Below are 19,183 nucleotides of genomic sequence, written 5' to 3'. Positions count from 1 at the left end.
TCTTACATAGTCACTGACTGCAGATAGACTCTAATGGAATAATAATAATAATAATAATAGCGTCGTGTGACACGGTGCTAAGCACAGACCACTGCCATTCTTTGTCAGATGGTGCTTTCGCCCCTTGGTTTTTCCAACGAACACACCCTCTTGCTCAAAGACAGCTCGCAAATTTACCGCTGCCCATCATGACAATCATTAATGAGCACGATTTTCCTCCACTCCCTCGAACAGATGCAAAGCAAAAGGAAGCAGATGAAATATGCCGTCTCCGCGAACAAGAACCGGGCACTACGCTCCACGATTTACCTGACGAATTAATTCTCGAGATATCGGAGCATCTCCGCAGGATGGAACGTAAACTTCACCGAGCTCGAACACTTCTCAATTTCGCACTCACTAGCCGTCGTCTCTACCGAATCATAACCGAAATGGTTTATGCGCGGTTTAGCAACACCTATGGCGAGCCCTACCTTTTCCTCCGTACCATGATTTCGAATCCACAACTCGCACGATTGGTACGCGACGTAGACATTACAATCGAGTATGAGACGCGCGCCGTTGGACCTCACACACCAACGGCACAGGACAAGAAGGTGATCAAAGAAGGATTGCGGGCACTGGACATACCGTATTGGAAAGACTGTGCGACTGATTGCTACGGAAGTACTGAAAAAGACCATGGTGTAATGCGGAATAGCACAATCCTACTGTTCACACCGAACGTTACGTCTATTCGTATCGAATGTTCCTACGAATACGAAACTCCATGTCCCGTGTGGGTAGCCTTCATCAGCAGAGCCGTCATGGGTAGATTTGGAAACGCACATGGCTTTGAGCGGTTACGGTCAATCACTATTGTCATGTCACTCACAGATGTGATCGCTGTTTCGCCCCTGTTCCACATACAGTCATTACGCACGTTACAGTTGCACAGAGTCCGGGAATGCAGTGAGTACGACGACCAACTACAGCCTAATTACGATGAGGAGAATATTCGAAAAATTCAACGCCTCATCCCACAGGCCTGTAACAACCTTGAGGAACTCGTGGTAGAGAATATTTTCTACACCGAAGACTGTTTAGAAGCCTTGATCGCATCGTCACGGCGCCTAAAGGTTTTCAAAACCAGGGCCGCCACCTCGAATTTACTACCAGAAAGCAGACGACTGCCAACATCCAAATCCAAGACTGTAATTGGGATGTTGGGCCGACATAAAACATCCCTTGAAACTCTTCATGTTGATCGCGATGACGAGACCGATAGAGACTTTCCTGACAAGGCTCATGTTCGCAATAACATGAAGGCATTCACGTCTCTCAAAGAACTCAGTTGCCCTCTAGCTGCGATAATGACGGGGAAAAAAGATAGATTTGTGGAGCGATTACCCCCGTCGCTGGTGACATTCCGGACGCATTTCAGAAATCGTACATGCGACTTGGATTGGATTGGGGGCTTGGAGCACATGCTAGCCAACTATGAGGCTCATATACCCCAATTGTGCGAGCTCAGAGTTGAAACCCCATATTACTCTCAATCAGAGTACAAAGAGACCGTGAAAAGGCTTGCTCGACCATCCGCGAAAGCAGGTATCGTGTTTTCACATGCAATAAGACACTACGAATATTGGCATGACCCAGAAGATACTGTGTCTGAGTCTTCTGAATCTTCTGATGATGTCAGCATGTCTAGCGATGAGGATCGAGGCTGATTGTAATGTATTTTGTATGGGATTGCATGTCGAAGCCACCTTCTAAACTGTTATCAAGTTCGAATTCTATTAGGGTTTATTGTAGTTTTCCAGTAGTTCAATGTAAAGTTGTTTGTTTCAAGTGAGTAATTATATGCTATTATCTAGAGTTGCTAGGGTAGTCTTATTATCTTGGAAGTAGTTTGTTGTATTTTCTTATAAATATTGCTCTTTCTCAATGCAAACAATATTACCTACATAAAAGCCTTTATGTTCTGCATAAGGAATAGAGTATAGTACCTTACCGCGATTAGATAGCATGTAACCTACTACAGTGTGAAAGCCGCCGCGTCAGGACGTCCAAATCACACATAAAACAAGGAATGTATTTTTGTTGGGAGAGAAATCGTCTGGCTCATGCGCATAGCTGCTGGTTAATGACGCTCAACGCCTCTGTTTCACGTGGCTTTGTATACTCCACTCCATCATGTGTCTGGGCTAGATGACAGCTCAACATAACCACAGTGCACGTTTCAGAACACGGTGCAGCTTGGGAAGATGAATCAGCCGCCTTTCATGTATACTGTATTGCCGGGGATTGGCCTAAGGAATCTGTATCGGGGTCTGGAACACAGCCATCTAGAATTATATTGCGGCTAGCGGGACGGCGCGGCCAGGACCGGGCCATATGGAGGCTATACAGAGCGATGGTTTTGAACAGGCTGTTATAGGTATAGGTGACGAGTATTATTGCCATGTTCAGCTTTGCATAGCTACCCCGCTGATGTACATGGTTGAGCTTAGCTACGTACCATGCCAACTACCACGTCAATGCTGTCTCGTCGGATGGCGCAACCAAGGTATTTGGAACAATCAAGCGATGCCATTCTATTCTTCCCAAGCGCATAGCCACCAACACAAGGATCCCAATTCATCCTGCTGCGTTCTGATGCATCTTGCCTTGGGTCATCTACTCGCCTCGGAGCGTTACCGCGCCCCCACCATGCATCCGAGTTACTCTCCACTCTCCCGCGTCTCACTGCCGTGCTGGCGGGGTCAGAGACGGGTTGAAAGGGGCGCCCCAACAGCTCGAACAGCTTGAATTGAATAAATTGGAGCTTCGCGGCTCGTCTAGCCATATTTTTTCTTGTCAATTGCGTTGCGAAGAGCCGACAGCTCTACTACGTAACAAGTACAATCTTACTATCCCATTTCTTCGAGGCCCCACCACACACCAACATGTCCAACATCAAAGTCGTCAAGCCGGATCCCGCGTATACGGTGCCGCTGCTCATCAACGGCAAGGAGGTCACTACGCAGACGACATTCGCCGTCACGTCACCCGCATCCCACCAGCAAATATGGAACTCGTCGTCGGCGTCGCTGGACGACGTCAAGAGCGCCGTGTCGGCAGCAAAAGCTGCTTTCCCGGCCTGGTCGAAAATGAAGCACTCGGCCAAGCGCGACATCTTCCTGCGGGCAGCCAATGTAGTCGAGGCGCGCACCGACGAGCTGGCCGACTACATGAAGATGGAGACGGGCGCTGCAGACATGTTTAGCAATGGGTTCAACGTGCCCAAGATGGCCGACATGCTGCGCGACGTTGCGGGCCGAATCAGCGCAGTCATGGGCCACATTCCGAGCTGCGAAGAGGAGGGCACGAGTGCGCTGGTTGTCAAGGAGCCCTACGGTGTTGTGCTGGGAATTGCGCCATGGTAAGTATTATGCATTTCTTTTGTGCTGGCAAAAAAAAAAGATTCTTTGTTGCACATGCTGATACTTGGTATCGCAGGAATGCGCCATACATTCTCGGCATGCGCGCCATCCTCTACCCGCTTGCGGCTGGCAACACGTGCATTCTCAAGGGCAGCGAGTTTTGCCCACGTACATGGTGGGCTCTGGGCAGTGTCTTGAGCGAGGCAGGTCTTCCTGCCGGCGCGCTGAATGTGCTGGTCCATCGCCCGGAGGACGCGGCACAAATCACAAAGGCGCTGATCGAAGAGCCTGCGATCAAGAAGCTGAATTTTACAGGCTCCACAGCCGTCGGGCGCATCATCGCGTCGACGGCTGGCCAGAACCTCAAGCCGGTGCTGCTGGAGCTGGGCGGCAAAGCTAGCGCCATTGTGCTGGACGACGCGAATCTGCAAACGGCAGCGGTGCAGTGTGCGCTGGGCGCTTTTTTCCACGCGGGCCAGATCTGCATGAGCTCGGAGCGGATCCTGGTGCACAAGGCCATCAAGCCGCAGTTCCTCGAGGCCTTCAAGGGCGCCGTCGAAGGCATCTTTGGCGGCGACAAGCCCGCGCCCATTCTCGTTGCCGCACCCGGCGTGCAAAAGAACAAGCGCCTCATTGCCGATGCCGTGAAAAACGGCGCAACCGTCGTGCAAGGCGACCACGAAAAAGACGAAAAGCACCCAGACACTAACGAGCCGTCGGCCACACGCATGCGACCCGTCATCGTCGACGGCGTCACAAAGTCCATGGACTTGTTCCACACCGAGTCTTTTGGGCCCTCAGTCTCCGTCATCGAGATCTCCAGCGACGAGGAGGCAGTCGAGATTGCAAACGACACCGAATACGGGCTGTCCGGCGCCGTCTTCACCGAGAATCTGGGCCGTGGCCTGCGCATCGCAAAGCAGATTGAGAGCGGGTAAGTTGCACCGATTACACAGACTCCCCCCCACTCCTCGTCTTGCCGTGATACGGATCGAGAATGTGTGTTTTTTTTTTGGTACTAACAAGGACCGATAGCGCCATCCATATCAACTCGATGACTGTGCACGACGAATGGACACTGCCTCACGGTGGAGCCAAGTCGAGTGGCTTTGGCCGCTTCAACGGACAATGGGGCATTGAAGAGTTTGTGCGCATGAAGACCATCACGTACAAGGAGTAAATCATCGAATCATATTTGCGCTGTGATTGGAATCTTCGGGTTCTGGATTCGTCATGTATTGAGACGACGCTGGGAAAAAACCCCACTCCTCATGCTGAGGAGAAAATGCAAGTCTTAGGTTCTTACGATTTGAACAAAAAGAATATAAGCAAGAATAGTGTATGTCTTCATATTTGCAACCTATACGTCGTCATCTCATCTGTACACCACAAACCACACACCACACACATGCACATGCTTACGTTATGCCCCCTTTTCCCATCCACCCATCCACCCACCCCAGTTTGTCCACCTACCCATCATCACACCACCTCTACCCCCCACCGTTACTCCCCATTCGCCCACCACCAGTTCCCACTATACCTCCGCTACACGATCTACCTGCGCACCACATACGTAGCACAGTCTCATGTTGGTGTACCCTCTTCAACCCGTGGAACAGGTACCGATACACAACGGAGAGAGAGAAAGAGAGAGAGATATATAAGGCCATGGTTGTGTGTTTGTCACCCCACCCACGCACGCATATATGTGCTACGGAGATTTTTTTTTAAAAAAAAATTCAAGTAAACGCTGGGTACAGTGTGTATGACGGAGCTGATTGGAATACGGGCTTGAGAAATGGGAAATGGGAAATAGGAGAGTTAGAAATAGGAGTAGAAAGTACGGAACAGAGATTTACATCCAAGGCAGACAATGGTAAATTATCCCGTGAGATTACATAGTTACACTGTTTTCCATTCCCCTTGATTGACTTCCAACATAAGCTGCATTAGGAAACAGAAATAAATAAATAAATAAATTTTTCACTTGTACTTATGGGTATAATAGAGTACACATTCTTTACAGTATACATTCTTGACTCACTCTTACTAGTCTCTTTATCTGGGGTTGAGTTTAAAATGAGGTAACATGGGATACGAGGGATGTCTGGCTGAGACTGCATGTAGCCGTTGAAATGAGATGGGAATCAAGCGGGATGAAACGCAGGTGTGACATTGCTGCGTTGAGGGGAAATATGGGTTGTGGCTGCGTGGTGGAATGAAGGGCTGATGGGGGGGAAATGAGTGGTATGCGTGGGGAGTAGCATGGTTTGGGGATTTTTGTTGTGAGATTTTCCTAGCATGGGGGGGTTTTTTTTTCTTCAACTGTTTACACATACTTAGATTGCACGGGATTCATGTGTTTTGCTCGTTGTTTTGAAGAATGCTGCTGAGAAGATCATCATCATCATCATGTGCACTTGTTTTTCCAACAATCTAGTCTGCTGAGCCTCAAGTGTGAAGAGCACACGACATGTTTACGGAATTCAGTACCGTTTGTTATGGATACCGGTAGTGTTGGATTTCAGGTGGAGGCTGAGGACCAGGGTGGAGTGCATGGTCCAAGGCATGCTACGTGCGGGTATGGTGAAAGGGTATGCTGGACCTGTTGGATAGGCACAACTCTCTCTCATCCAAGATCCCAGGTCCTTCCCTGTCCATCGTCGATGCACTAGCTGGAGCATTTCCCAGGAGGGGCGAGTCGGAAACGTCGGAAGTAGGACTTGGGTGGACAAGGTTGCACTGCTGTTTTCCTACACGTATGTTCTCCTACACGTAGGCGCCTGTGCCTGTGCCTGTCTCGCCATGTAGTGTCATGGCATCTGCAGCGAGATCTTCAGTGGCTTTAGCTGAGCCCCCCCCCCCCCCCCAGTGTGGCTGCCTGTCGTGTGCATGTCACTTGCATTGAGCCCCCCGTGGCGCCCACTCCAAGGCCATGACCGGCCTGTGGCTTCTTTGTCTGCACTCACAGCCGAGTAGCATGTCAATGTCCAAACCTTGGGCTGCGTAAAAGTTTAAAAAAAGCAACATGATGATGCTAAGCCGCGCGCGGCTCTTGGATGTACAGGGCGTTCAAGGCATCGGTCGACCAAAGATGCGGTAAAAAAGGCAATACGTAATCAGGGGTGAGTGGTCCAATGCCGTGGTGACGGAGGTTGAACATGGTTTCGAGGTGGCGTGCTTTGGTGGTTTTATAGTGATGCTCTGACGCGGGGTCATGGGGTGGCTCAGGCTGGCACACTACTTGGACATGGTGGATTGGTTGAGCCAGGGTGTGCAGCGGTAGTCGCAGTCAATCGGAGACCAACGCTTGGGGTACCACGAATAAACTCCTCGATGCTGTCTCACTGTGCTGGCACGTGAGACTGCAGTTGCTGTGTCGACAAAGACAACGACCCCCCTTTTGGGCAGAGTCATTGTACGCTGGCGCCCCGGTTATTCGTTCAGCGCGAGATCAGCACAGCGCTCCGATTCGCGGGACCACAGACGCGGGCGTGTTTAGGCGCAGGGGAGCAAAGGCGGTGCGGTCACGTAATAGGTCGAGTGTGTAAGGTGCCCTAGTCGCCGTGTTGCTTGTGTAATGGTGATATATACGAGTCGGTCGCAGATCTAGTTGATGCTCGGCCTTTGAGGAGCCGAGGCGATCGACGCCCACCGCACGCGAGCACCTCGAGAGGCAGCTGGGCAACGAGAGAAAAAATACCTATCCATGGCGGAGAAGCAGGCGACCCCGGCCCCGACTGTACCCACTGGGAAAACAAAAAACAAAAAAAAACTGGACCTGTCATTGTTTCAGGACCATGCTACGGCCAGGCTCAAGGTACGCACGTGTGGTTCGAGAGACGCAGGCCGGCTGCGACTAGGTGTAGACTACGGTAGGCCGGGTAGCCATGCCACGACGACTAACCACAACGACGGCGCCACGAGAAGCAAAGTTTGGGTGCATGACGGTGGGCAGGGCGCGACGTTGTGTGCAGCGAGGCCCTCCATCGTCTGGTGCATGTTGCGCACGCGCAGTGGATCCAGGTGTGCGTTGGACCAAGTCCACTTGGCTGCATGGGGCCTGGAATCCGCATGTGCATACTAAATAAAGCCAGCCTCAGCCTCTCGCGAGGGGGAGAGAGGCCGCCTGAAGACTGCACTGCCAGCGGGAATCGCCTTGCTCGACCCGCTAATACTCGTCGCCGCCCGTCGCTGTGCTGTCCGACCTCTTTCATTCCCTCGCCGCCCGTTGTTTTTTTCGCACCCCCAGAGTTTTGTCCGCGAAGGCCTGTCGAATCCTGCAGCCAGCTCCGGAATTGGAATCCCCATTCGCATAGTGGGGTAACAGAAGACCACCATGACCATGATGGCGGCCGAGTCCCCCCAGGCGCTGTCGAGGAAGAAGTCGCTGTTTCGCCGCTTTTCCAGACGGGAACGAGGCGACACGCCGCCTTCGCCTTTTCTCATGAACCAGGGAATCCGCTCGCCCATGCCTCGCTCGCCCAGGAGACTCCAGCGCAATCCCTCGTACGCTCCCGCCCCAGTAGGCCTACTCACACCGCCGCCCTCGCCGCCAGAGAGAAGCGCAACCATAGCCGTCCATCTGTCGACATCACACCGACCCAGGACCGCCTCATACAACCAACGTCCCGACCCAGAGCGTCGCCAGTCGACGCGCCTCCAGCTCACGCCGCCCCCTTCGCCCGAACCACGGCAGCGCGTGGTGCCACAGTCGCTGCCCATCAAGGCCTTCCCTGACAATCCTCTCCTCGTGCCGTGGAACGTCTATCTGCCGCCTTCGCAAATACACTCGCTCTATCTCGGCCACGCCCCAGAGGACATGGACGACAAATGGTTCATCTACAGCGAGGGCCCAGACCGCGCGGGCAAGCTGAAGGTGCACTTCCACCGGAGCTGGACCGGCATGAAAGTCGCAGAGCTCTTTGTAGTCATGGATATAAAAGGTGAGGGCGCGGGCAAGATTGTGGGCATCAAGTGGAACGGCGGCGAAGAGACCAACTGGATGAGCGAGGAAGAGGCCAAATACATGATCAGGACAACGTGTAGATGGCAACTGGCCGTCGATCTAGAGTAGTGAGCGTCCCAGCCGGCGTTGGTTGCATTCCTTTGGCTATTTTGTCCCCGAGCATAGGCCTTTCAGACTTCCCGGAAATAACGTCCTTTCTGGTGGTACTTTTAACTTTCAATTTTTTTTCATTGGCTCCCGTCACGACGACGACTCACCAATGCCTAATGCCAATGGTGTGCATTGTCGGCCCGAGAGGATTCTACGTCGACGCGTCGTGCTTCACGCGGCGATGCCATGCATTGTGCGCGGGCGGGGGGTGGAGGGGGGGGGGAGAGATGTGGGTGAGAAGCAGCAAAGCCGAAATGGGATGATGCGAAGGGATACGGGTCGGGGGTGCGTGCAGAGAGTGGCTGCCAGCCCCCCCACGTCCCGACCATCAACTTTCAGGCACACTGCACGACGATCCTTTGCCGCCCAAGAAACACTTCGTGTGTGCATCTGTATGCCTCGATTGCACAGCTTCCTATTTCGACTAGACTTGAGACAGCATGCATGGGTGCATTGCTGCAGCAGTGGGCCTCGCAGCATGCGCCCTCCCCTGAACGGTGGCGATTCGTGCCTGGCTACCTGAGTGCATCCATCGCGGGCACACCAATGTCAGGATACATCCGAGGCCAGCCCAACAACTGGATACGTACACTGGCCGCTCAACAAAAAAGAAATCGAAGAGAAGGAAAAGAAAGGAAACACGTATAAAAAGGGTGTGGCGGTGACTTTGGACCTTCATCCGAGAGCTCGTCTCCGCAGCCGCAGCGCCTGCCCGTCAACCCCAGACGACACAAGGTCGCGCCCGAGCAAAGAAAACGTGTCGTGAGAGCGTGAGTCGTCTTCCACCACCGCCAGCTCGTGCGGAGCCGGGGCGCAGGGTTTTTGGCTCGAGCATGTCGACGATTGGTGACTGGCAAATCTCGATCAGCATGGCCTACCACGAGCAACCCAGGAAGCGGGTCTCAACCAACGTCTTGCGCGGCGTTGCGGGCAAAGACCCCTTCCTCTCTTGTGGCATGACGTTACGACGACTGACATTGATGCCGCAGATGCAATGCGTGTAATGTGCGCCGTGTCAGGTGTTCGGGCGAGCAGCCCTGCCAACGATGCTCCAAAACTTCGCGCGACTGCGAGTACCCAACCCCAGAGTCGGACAAGGTCTCGCTCAAGGACGAGCTGGACCGCCTGCGAAGGCGCTGCGCCGCGCTCGAGGCTGCTTTTCAAGTAGCTGCCCCGGAAGAAGCGGCAGAGCTAATCGCCCAACTCGACCATGGAGCCTCTACCGCCCGCCCCAGTGTCCCTACCTTTCAGTCGGTATCCATGGAGCTCGACCAGGCCGACGCCAATGACGGCCGCTTGCTCGTGGACCCTTGCGGCACCCAGAGGTTTTTGGGCGAGACGTCGGGCGCGACGTTTCTTGACTACCTAAAGCAATTCATGCTCACGCTAGTTCCTTTGACCTTCCAACCCGAATCGGCAGATGGGTCCTCTTTTGTCGCCTCGATTGGTCGCTACCAGACGTACGACTCGAGGCCCATCCCAAACCCTACTGTAGATCCTCTGTGGTTGCCGGACCGCGCAGACATGAGCATGATGCTGGCCGAACTGCGCGCCTACGTCCAGGACGGCAAAGAAACATTTGCGTCTGGGGGCATTTATTGTAAGTCATGGGCGCTAGCAGCATCAAGACTAACCTATTGATACTTTGTTCTAGGGTGGGGCGATCTCAACAACCCCCCCGTGCATAGTGCCAGCTCAGTGTCGCTCAGCTCCATGACTACCGACGACACGCACAGGTACCTGGCATTCTATCACGTCTGCTTCGCCTTGGCCACGTCGATTGGTCATCCTATGCTCCGCAAGTCAGACCAGCATGCCGGCGAGGCCTACTTTAAGCGCGCACGGAAGCTACTCGGAAACCCGTTGGACACGGTGCGCTTCACGCTCAGTGATGTGCCCGTACTGACGCTGATGGGCTTCTACTTGATTGAACTCAACCGCAGAGATGCAGCATACGTCTATGTCAGTAACCTCCTTGCAAGCAATGCACGTGGCGCCAATACTTACTTGATGTCGTGTGCTCAAGGTTAGCCTGGCCATCCACATTGCCATGATCCATGGCGCATTTAGATCCTGCACCGATGAAGCGCACAAGCGAGTCTTTTGGACACTCTACATCCTAGACAGATGGCTTTCGGTGCTCATGGGACGCCCGCCTACGATAGCCGACGAGGCCATTCGGATTCCTCTCCCATGCGACGATGTGTAAGTTTTTATGCACGCACCGTGCCCCGGGTAAAGTCACTGACACGCATAGTTCTATGCCGCCGTGTGCAGGCCTTCGTGCACACGTCGAGCTGTCTCGCATCTCCGGGTACATTGTGTGTGAGACGTTCAAAATTGCTCCGCGCAATTTCAGGCCTGGCTACTCGCTCGTAAACATTGACAAGGCCCTCAAGATGCTCGAAGACTGGAGGCTGCAGCTTCCGTCGGTGCTGGCAAGCTGTGAAGGCGCTGATCCTGCTGTTCTTTCTCTGCATTTGGCGGCAAGCCAGCTCATTGTGCTGACAACACGCCCAATTCTACTTGCAGCAGTTAAGCAAGCAGTCGCTGAGCGCTACATGAATGGCCAGTGGTCTGCTCAACAGCATGTACATGGCAAACACATCCAGATTTGTCTCGAGGCTGCGCATAGCAACATGGTTCTAGCCCAGAGGCTGCGTAGTGTGAGAAAGCTGCTGCAAGCCGGCTTGCACTTTGTTTTCAATGCTGGCGTCATCCTGCTACTCGAGCAAATTCTTCACCACTCGAGCAGCCGCGAGATACCGCCTGCCAAGGTGCACACGCCCGAGATTGAATTCACCATGCGCACATTTGAAGAAGAGTCGAGGACCGGCACCAATTACCCACGAGACTGCTTCAAAGTGCTCCAAGACCTCAAGGCCCTGGTCGACCGCTACCTCTCTCCTGAACACCCAGCCTCGGAGCCAGGAAGCTATTCTGATGGTGGCGCCGGCACCCCCGGACCGCCGTGCACCGTGCCACGGGGCTTGGATATACAGGGCAACCCCGTGACCCTCAGCGAGAGCCACGGCTTGTATCAGGAAATGCAAACGTGGATCCAAAGCGACGGGCTGCGACTACACAACAGCTTACCGATGTAAAGTACCGGTGGCGGAATTGTTCCCCCCACCAATGTGGGAGGCGGGTCTTGTACGTTTATGGATAATGGGTGCTTTTCCGCGGAATCGCCAACCTATGGCATGGGTGCAGTGACTCCACCTTGCAGAGCGCCCCGTGGTGGTTTGCGGTGCGCGGCCACGAGCGTCGTTCTGCTAGCCTCCGAGGCGACCGGGGTTTTGCTGACCTCATCAAGGCCCCCAGCCAATCAGCGCCACGAGCCGCTCCAGGCACGACAAAGACGGAGACGGAACAGAGGGAGGCACCGAGGTGGCCGCGAGCTGCCCACGAGCACCTGTCTGCTCTGCTATGGCTTCAGCCACCGATATCTGGAGGAAGCATCCTTCGTGCCTGGCGATCGCCCCCATGGATCTAGGCGAGCGCTGCAAGATGGCCTGCCTTGGCATTTGCAATCCAGCTGGCCCAAACCAGCGTCTACATACAGCGAACCAAGCCTTTCCTGGTCCCGATGTTCCCGATTGGTCATCTGGGCCTTTTGCACATGGCTCCGTCCGGGGCTGTGCATGCCAAGGCCCTGTATGGCTGGCTGGAATCGGGCAAGTTGCTCCAGGGAAGACGCCGGCACATGTACAGAAAATTGTCTTTGCAAAAGTGCCTGGCACGCAAGCCTCGCTGAAGGATCACGTACCAGTAAGGATACAGCAAGTGAAGGCAGCTGTCTCTGGCGGCTTCAATTCTGCGCAGCCTGTGAAGACCATGGACTTTACTAGCTAGAGTAAGAGAGAGCCCTTAAATTCTTGTCCTCCCCGCTCCAGGTTCTGCCTTGCCAGTCATCGCCAGCTCAGGCAAGTGGGTTGCAATGTCGACCGATAGTTCAACCGCGGGCATTGAGCACGCATCCATGTCTAGACAGGTAAACAGAAAGATGGACATTGCTCTCCTACCATTTCTGTCACTACTCTATCTCCTGAACGGACTAGATCGATCCAATGTCGGCAATGCGGAGACTCAAGGTACGTCAGATCGCGGCCGTGCTGATCACAACCCTTCATGACTCTGCTCACAGGCTTTACGAGGGACATCGGCGCGACTCCGGACGATCTCAACCTCGCTGTCTCGCTATTCTTTGTCACCTTTGTACTGCTGCAGCCGCCCTCAGCTGCAGTTGGGAGATGGCTCGGGGCAAAGCATTGGATCACCATCATCATGGCAAGACGACCGCCTTTACCATGCAGCTGACATTCTGACGTGTCTCAGATTGGATGGGGAGTCTTCACTATAGCACATGCGTTTATTCATGGTCGGAGCGCACTGATTGCGGTTCGGCTGATGATTGGTGCCTTTGAAGCAGGCTTCTATCCTACAGCTGTCGCCTACCTTTCCATCTTCTACTGTCGCTACGACCTAGCCGTCCGGATTGGTCTGTTCTATGGCCAATACGCAGTGGCTGGTGCTTTCTCGGGCTCGATTGGTACGTCATCCACAATGGAAAGTAGCACTCAAGCTGACGGGAGCATTAGCGTTTGGCATCTTCCACCTCAATGGCACATCACTGCACAACTGGCAGTATCTCTTCATCATTGAGGGGAGCATAACTGTATTCATCGCATTCATTGCGTGGTTTTGGCTGCCCAAGGGACCGGCATCAGCATGGTTCCTTACGTCTGACGAGCAGGTATTTGCTACTCAACGTATCATGCAAGACAATGCGTTATTTGTCACCCATGAGCACGGCCGTGACGGCATACCGAAGAAGCGGCTTACCAAGAGGGACATTGTGGAAACAGCAAAGGACTGGAAGCTCTGGTTCTTATTGATGTTCAATATCTGTGCCAGTGTGCCCAGCCAAGCCTTCTCAGTCTTTCTGCCTATTGTCCTCCAGGGGCTGGGATACTCGTCAATACATGCAAACCTCGTATTTCAGACTGTCGATGTCGTTTGCACAGAGGCTGATTTGGCTATGTTAGATGTCTGTACCCCCTTTCGTGTGTGGTGCTATAGGTCTCTATCTTTTCGCCCTTAGTTCTGACCACCGGTATGCATGTTCCATGCTGAGTCTGGCGGGCTTTGCTAATGAAACTGTAGAAAGGAGCGAGGTTATCACATCATCCTGGGCATATGCATCGCCGTTGTTGGCCTTAGTGTCACTGCCGCCACACATTCTCACACTGCAAAATACATAGGTTTATGCATTCTCCTCTTCGGCAGCTATATCTCGGCTCCGCTTACGGTAGCCTGGCTGAGCGGAAATAATCCTGGTATGTCAACCGAATTACATGCAGTCTATCGCAGAATGTTGTTGTGCTAAATGACCTTTCAAGAGCCGGGCAAACGCTCCCTCGTCCTCGGCGTCAACGGTTTCGGCAACCTCGCCGGCGTAATTGGCGGTCAGCTCTACAAGAAGAAGTACTCGCCTGGATATCTGACACCGTTTTACGCTACCCTGGGTTTCGTCGTGGCGGCCCTTGCAGGCTATACCGCTTACCGATACATACTTAAGACGATCAATGCGAAAAGGCTGAGGATAGTAAACCAGATGAGCGCAGAGGAGGTTGAAGCAGAGCGTCTGGAGGAAACCAGATATGCGGATGCAAAGTTGACGTTTTTGTACGGACTGTAGAGGCAAAATCAGCGCATGCATGTATAGGGGCGTCATCAGATGATCAGTCTCTTTTATCAGAGAAGGACGAGGTCATATAATCAAGCAAGCAAAGACAGTTTCTCTCGCCGTGTTGAACACGCTGTTTTGTGATGCACTGGAACGTCGCTCTTTCGTGTGCAGACAGCGTGCCTCGGCTCAACGGTCCATGCTCGGAGATAACGGCGAAGCGCATTGTCCCCGTCCATCCATCACAGCAGCCCACCGCCAACCCGCCAGCCCACTCGATTGCATGATATATGTAAGCCCGTTCCTCGATTCAAACAGCTGTTCCGCTGCATGCCCAGATTCCCGATCGGCCCAAAATTCTCGGCATGTTCCGATTGTCGTCTCTCCTACCTACCAGCCTCTTTGCCTCGCTATCAGCACCACCGCCACCACCACCATCCTCTGACCCACCAGCATCCCCTACTACCATGAGCGGCACAGAAGACGACTCAGAAACAGCATCGGGCGCCGCATTCCCGTTTCTGCGGCTCCCCCTCGAACTGCGCGAGCAAGTCTACTCGCACTACTTCCACCCGGGCGACCACCTGGTGCAGAACGCCGATCTCGAGGCCCGCGGCTTCTACGGCGGCGTGTACCGCTGGGACCTCAGCGTCTTGCACGTGTGCAAGCAGGTGTACGCCGAGAGCAAGAAGGTGTGGCGGCGCGAAAATGTCTTTGTCAAGGTGGCTACGCCGTGGCCCAGTGCGGGTATGTATCGCGTCTATGTGCTGGCGACGGATGGGGTGCGTGGGGAGCTGGAGCTGGAGCAAGATGGCAGCGTGAGAGTGGCTGGTGGCCATTGTTCGTGAGCTTCTTCTTCTTCTTCCCTCTTCTCCAGTTCTCTCTGTCTTCTTTCCCCCGGTTTCCTCTTCGGTTTCTCGTTTTCACGTGATTGCGTCGTCCATTCATGTCCAAGTGGTAAAACTAATTTTATCCTTACCTGGAGTTCTAGTCAACCATATTTCGTCTGAGGGCCTCGTGCCCATTGTATGCACCGACGCAAAAGCAGACGCCTTTGCAGACCACCATGCCGTCGTGCAGATTACCGCGCCGTTCCATGGCGTGGTCCCCGAACACACGGTCGTCATGCTCGTCGACGACTTGCATCTGTTTACAAAGACGTGGTACTACAGCGCGCTGTCGTATCCCATGCTGAACGAACGCCTTTCGACGACATTTATTCTACGGAATCCCGCGAAGACCGGCACTGAATTTTCTCACGACGACGACGACGACGTTGCTGCTGCTACGGCCCCAGGCCAGAAAGAAGGCCTAGGTGTACCCATTGCGCTGCAGAAGAAACTCCTCCTCCCCTTTGAGCACGTCAAAGGCCTCCACGGCATCCGCATCTACGGCTACTCGTCGTCGGTAAAAGCAGAACTCGCCCGCCTGCAAGCCCTACCCGTCCCCTCGCTCCAGGAATCGCTCGAGTCGGCAACAGACCTAATGGCCGCGGGGGACGCCGCGCTCGCCACGCACACGCCCAGCAAAGAAGACGCCGCCCAGCGCGCCCTAGACCTCTACAAACAAGCCTTCCACGCCATCCACATCCTCATCCACGGCCGCAGCCGCCGCGTCCTCGCCGACGTCTTTTTTCACGACACCATTCCCAGCGGCCGCTACGCCGGCCAAACAGGCCTTACCGTGCGCGTTATCCTGCGCCTCAAACTCGTCGCCCGCACCATCGCCGCCTACAACCAGCTTGCGCAGTGGCACGAATCTGCCTTCTGGGGCATGCGCAGCGCTCACATCCTCGACGACAACTTCAACCCGGACTTCGAAGCTTTCCTCACTAACGTCCTCGGCGCCGCGGATGTCGCGCTCATCTACCTGCGCACCGCAATCGCCTTCTGGCATATGGAGACGCATAAAGAAGATTGGCTCGGCGAACTGATTGCCTATGCCGACGAGGAAATGGCAGATAGCATCAAGTTGTGGGCCAAAGCTCGCGCCTTTTTGTTTAGGATCTCCAAGAACGAGGTTAGGGCTGAGCTCAAGGCGTACGGTGTCCCCCAGGATGTCATGGAGGTGTTTACAGATGCGTAGGCGGGGTATGGGGGTGGTGGGGCGTGTGAGGCGGGTGCGTGAGAGGAAGAGTGTGGTTGTGGTTGTGGTTGGGGTTACATACATACGAGTCATGAGTATAAGTATGTACATCGATAGGCAGATAGACAGACAGATAGACAGGCGAAGCAATACGGCAAGTACACAAGGTATGTGTGAGTTTGGTTTTAGGCTGGCTGTATTCATTCGGCCTCCAGAGTTTAGTGTTTTTTCTTCATACTTTGTCTTTTTTTTTCTTCTCCTGCTATGGTAGTCTCAAAAAAAATATACAGTATATATCGTACAAGATTTCATCATCCTCATTCAATACCCCGCTTTTCCGTGATTTACATGACTTGCATGACAAGGGTCGAGTTCCTGGTAGAGTGGAACGTGCTTTCTTCTTTCTTTGGAGTATGTATGTGTGTGTGTGTGTGGTATCTTCATCATCCCAACAGCAAAACACCAAAAAATGGCTGCACATGTGTCAATCAAACAAAAAGGAGTTTATTTACCCTGATTGTGACTAGCGGCAGCTTCTTGCGCCGAGGCAGCAGAAGGCACAGTAGCAGTTTGCGGTGCGGCGCCACCTAACCAGCCAAACGCACCGGCCTTCATGTCCTTGAGCTGAGCCTCTTGCATCTTCTTCTCCTCCTCGGCCATTTCCTTGAGCCACTGCTCGCCGTTTTCGCGAATCTGCTTGTCGAGATGGACGTAGTTTTGCTTGTTGAATTCGCGGTACATGTCAATCATCATTTTGCCCTCGTTCATGCCCTGCGAGATATTTTGGTCGCCTAGCACCATGCCTTGCTTTGGTGTGTCGAGACCGAGGCTCTTCATGAACATGCTTCCGGCGCTGCCCCTGCTCTTCTTCTTTTGCTCGGCGAGATCGCGCTGGAATTGCTCGCGGAGCTTGGCTTCTCGGCGTGCATATTCGATGGGAATGTCTTTGCCTTCCATGGACTTGAGGACAGTGCGGACGTCGACGGGCGTTCCGGTCTGACTCATCATGGCGAGGTATTCGAGGAAGGGTATCAGTGCTATGAGACCCTTGTCGTTGGGGTCGCCTTTCCACTTGGGCAACACTATGGCGTTCTCAGGCTGCAACTTGACGTGTGACGGGTCCGTATCGATGATGATCACCTTGGAGAGGTCGCGGTTAAGGTAGGAAAGATCCTAAGCAAGTTAGTAAAGCCATGTATAGTTATCACACCTACATACCTTGATGTACTCGCCCTTCTCAAACCGAGTCGCCTCGCGGAACAGCGGCCACATGACGAGGCGGAAGGGGTCGAGTTTGCGAATAATCGGATCGGCATCCATGGACTTGACCGAGGTGAAGATGACAAGCTCATACTGCGAGCTGAGGTAGCGCAGGAAGTAGTCAAGACCAGGCCGCTTTGCCAATCGGTACCCGTGCTTGGTAGACCATTCTGAGTGCAGCAGCAGGTCCTCCAAACTCAAGACAAGCGTCAGTTCGGGAGCGCCTCCTGGAATCTTGTCCTTGTCTGGGAGCAGTTTCTGGAAGGTAGGTTCGGTGTAGTAGGCCTTTTGTCCGTTGATGCGAGCGGCTGCGCGGGCATACATACCGCCCGGTGTCCAGCCATTCGGAGCGTCTGGGTGCGCAGCTTCCTCTTCTTCGCTTTCCCAATTCCTGCCCATGTAGACAGCCCCCGTGGCGCCGAACAGCAGCATGCCAATATACGACCAGTGGGCGACGCGGTTCCGCCGCCTATCGGTGCTCGTCTCGTATGCAGATTTGGGCAGCTCCCCGCCAGCGCCGCCCTCTCGGCCACCCGCAGCGCCTGGTGTCGGGTCTTCGTAAAGCTCGTTGGGGTCGTTTGGATCCCGCTTTCCTTTGCCCTGGGCTTCGGCCTGCTCTTCGGCAAACGTCGAGGGAATACCATATCGCAGATCGGGCAGAGGCTTTTGCGGCTGTTGCGGTTCGGGGCTCTCGGTGGTGGGATCAGTGTTTTCGGCCGCTGACTTGGGGCCCGACATCTCGGCCTGCTCGCTCATGTTGAAGTCGCTTCCTGCATCTCTTGAGGCCCGCGCGGCGCTCTCGGTGGGCCTGGAGGGCTGCGATGGGGTTGTGTTGCTCTCTGGTGCTGCGGCAGTGTCGAACTCGGGCTGCTCTGAAGGGCTTGCCGGGCTGGGGCGCGCCGTGCTGTCTTGGGCGAACTTGATGGGATCCGATGGTTTCCATGTGTTGTCCTTGGGCTTTCCGACCTTGGCGTATGTACGGTTCCATTGCCATGTCGAGGCTACGGACAGTGTGCGCGGAGCTGCAACGACAGGCCGCGTGCGCAGCGCCCGCAAGGCACTTCGCGGCAGCATGGCGGGCGGAGGAAAAGTCGGGCTTCAAGCGCCGATCAGGGAGCAGAAAAGGAGGAGCGAGGAGGAATTGAGCCTCTACAACGCATGGACGGGCAAAACCACGAGGGCGGGGGAGGCGTGGGTCAGGTGGCAGCGTGTCTGCGGCGTTGCGATGAAATAATTGACGGGGGCGGAGGGACACTTCTTGGCGCAATGACGCTCTGGCGCTGGCGGGTGGGTGGCTCGCCAGAAGCTTCCCGGCATTATGGCAATCGTGTCCTTCACCCGCCACACTCCACGCCATGTGGCCCCGCCCCATAGCCGCCTGACACGCTCCCTCCTGTCTCAACCCAGAGCACAGTCTGATGTCGCCTCACGGGCTCCTCTTTGCCCATGCGACCGACTGGATGGCCTCTACGGCGGAATGTGCCGATGCCCAGAGGATTGCCCCTTCACCCACTATGGACTCTCGTGCTGTGCATGTGCTGCTGGGCGACACTCGCATGCTGCATGACCGATGAGGCCATAGCAGCTCTAAGGTAACCCTGTGCTACCATTCACACGCAG

The 19,183-nt window shown here is 54.4% G+C and overlaps 6 protein-coding genes across 6 annotated transcripts; 5 read left to right on the top strand and 1 right to left on the bottom strand.

Moving 5' to 3' along the window:
* Positions 1-188: 188 nt before the first annotated feature.
* On the top strand, positions 189-1,712 carry SETTUDRAFT_41182 (uncharacterized protein; the record flags this gene model as incomplete). The annotated part of the gene is made up of 1 exon (XM_008026910.1): positions 189-1,712. One exon carries the CDS (start codon positions 189-191, stop codon positions 1,710-1,712), a length of 1,524 nt encoding a protein of 507 aa, XP_008025101.1.
* A 1,168-nt stretch (positions 1,713-2,880) lies between these two features.
* Positions 2,881-4,736, top strand: SETTUDRAFT_114943 (uncharacterized protein). The gene is made up of 3 exons (XM_008027046.1): positions 2,881-3,406; positions 3,484-4,341; positions 4,443-4,736. Exons 1-3 carry the CDS (start codon positions 2,931-2,933, stop codon positions 4,585-4,587), a joined length of 1,479 nt encoding a protein of 492 aa, XP_008025237.1. The 5' UTR covers positions 2,881-2,930; the 3' UTR covers positions 4,588-4,736.
* A 3,022-nt stretch (positions 4,737-7,758) lies between these two features.
* On the top strand, positions 7,759-11,633 carry SETTUDRAFT_153386 (uncharacterized protein; the record flags this gene model as incomplete). Its single annotated transcript, XM_008027045.1, has 4 exons — positions 7,759-8,483; positions 9,519-10,129; positions 10,653-10,734; positions 10,787-11,633. 4 exons carry the CDS (start codon positions 7,759-7,761, stop codon positions 11,631-11,633), a joined length of 2,265 nt encoding a protein of 754 aa, XP_008025236.1.
* An 836-nt stretch (positions 11,634-12,469) lies between these two features.
* On the top strand, positions 12,470-14,230 carry SETTUDRAFT_153385 (uncharacterized protein; the record flags this gene model as incomplete). The annotated part of the gene is made up of 7 exons (XM_008027044.1): positions 12,470-12,623; positions 12,677-12,819; positions 12,868-13,081; positions 13,131-13,525; positions 13,578-13,645; positions 13,696-13,868; positions 13,932-14,230. 7 exons carry the CDS (start codon positions 12,470-12,472, stop codon positions 14,228-14,230), a joined length of 1,446 nt encoding a protein of 481 aa, XP_008025235.1.
* Positions 14,231-14,680: 450 nt separating this feature from the next.
* Positions 14,681-16,543, top strand: SETTUDRAFT_162810 (uncharacterized protein). Its single transcript, XM_008027043.1, has 2 exons — positions 14,681-14,965; positions 15,204-16,543. Exons 1-2 carry the CDS (start codon positions 14,686-14,688, stop codon positions 16,301-16,303), a joined length of 1,380 nt encoding a protein of 459 aa, XP_008025234.1. The 5' UTR covers positions 14,681-14,685; the 3' UTR covers positions 16,304-16,543.
* Positions 16,544-16,556: 13 nt separating this feature from the next.
* Positions 16,557-18,747, bottom strand: SETTUDRAFT_114933 (uncharacterized protein). The gene is made up of 2 exons (XM_008027042.1): positions 17,522-18,747; positions 16,557-17,476 (listed from the first exon to the last, which is right to left on the bottom strand). The coding sequence occupies exons 1-2, from the start codon at positions 18,635-18,637 to the stop codon at positions 16,808-16,810; spliced, it is 1,785 nt and encodes a 594-aa protein (XP_008025233.1). The 5' UTR covers positions 18,638-18,747; the 3' UTR covers positions 16,557-16,807.
* Positions 18,748-19,183: the final 436 nt, after the last annotated feature.

The sequence above is a fragment of the Exserohilum turcica genome (genome assembly GCF_000359705.1).
Source record: "Exserohilum turcica Et28A unplaced genomic scaffold SETTUscaffold_2, whole genome shotgun sequence".
Classification (NCBI taxonomy): domain Eukaryota; kingdom Fungi; phylum Ascomycota; class Dothideomycetes; order Pleosporales; family Pleosporaceae; genus Exserohilum; species Exserohilum turcicum.
This window is presented reverse-complemented; position numbering and strand designations above follow the sequence as displayed.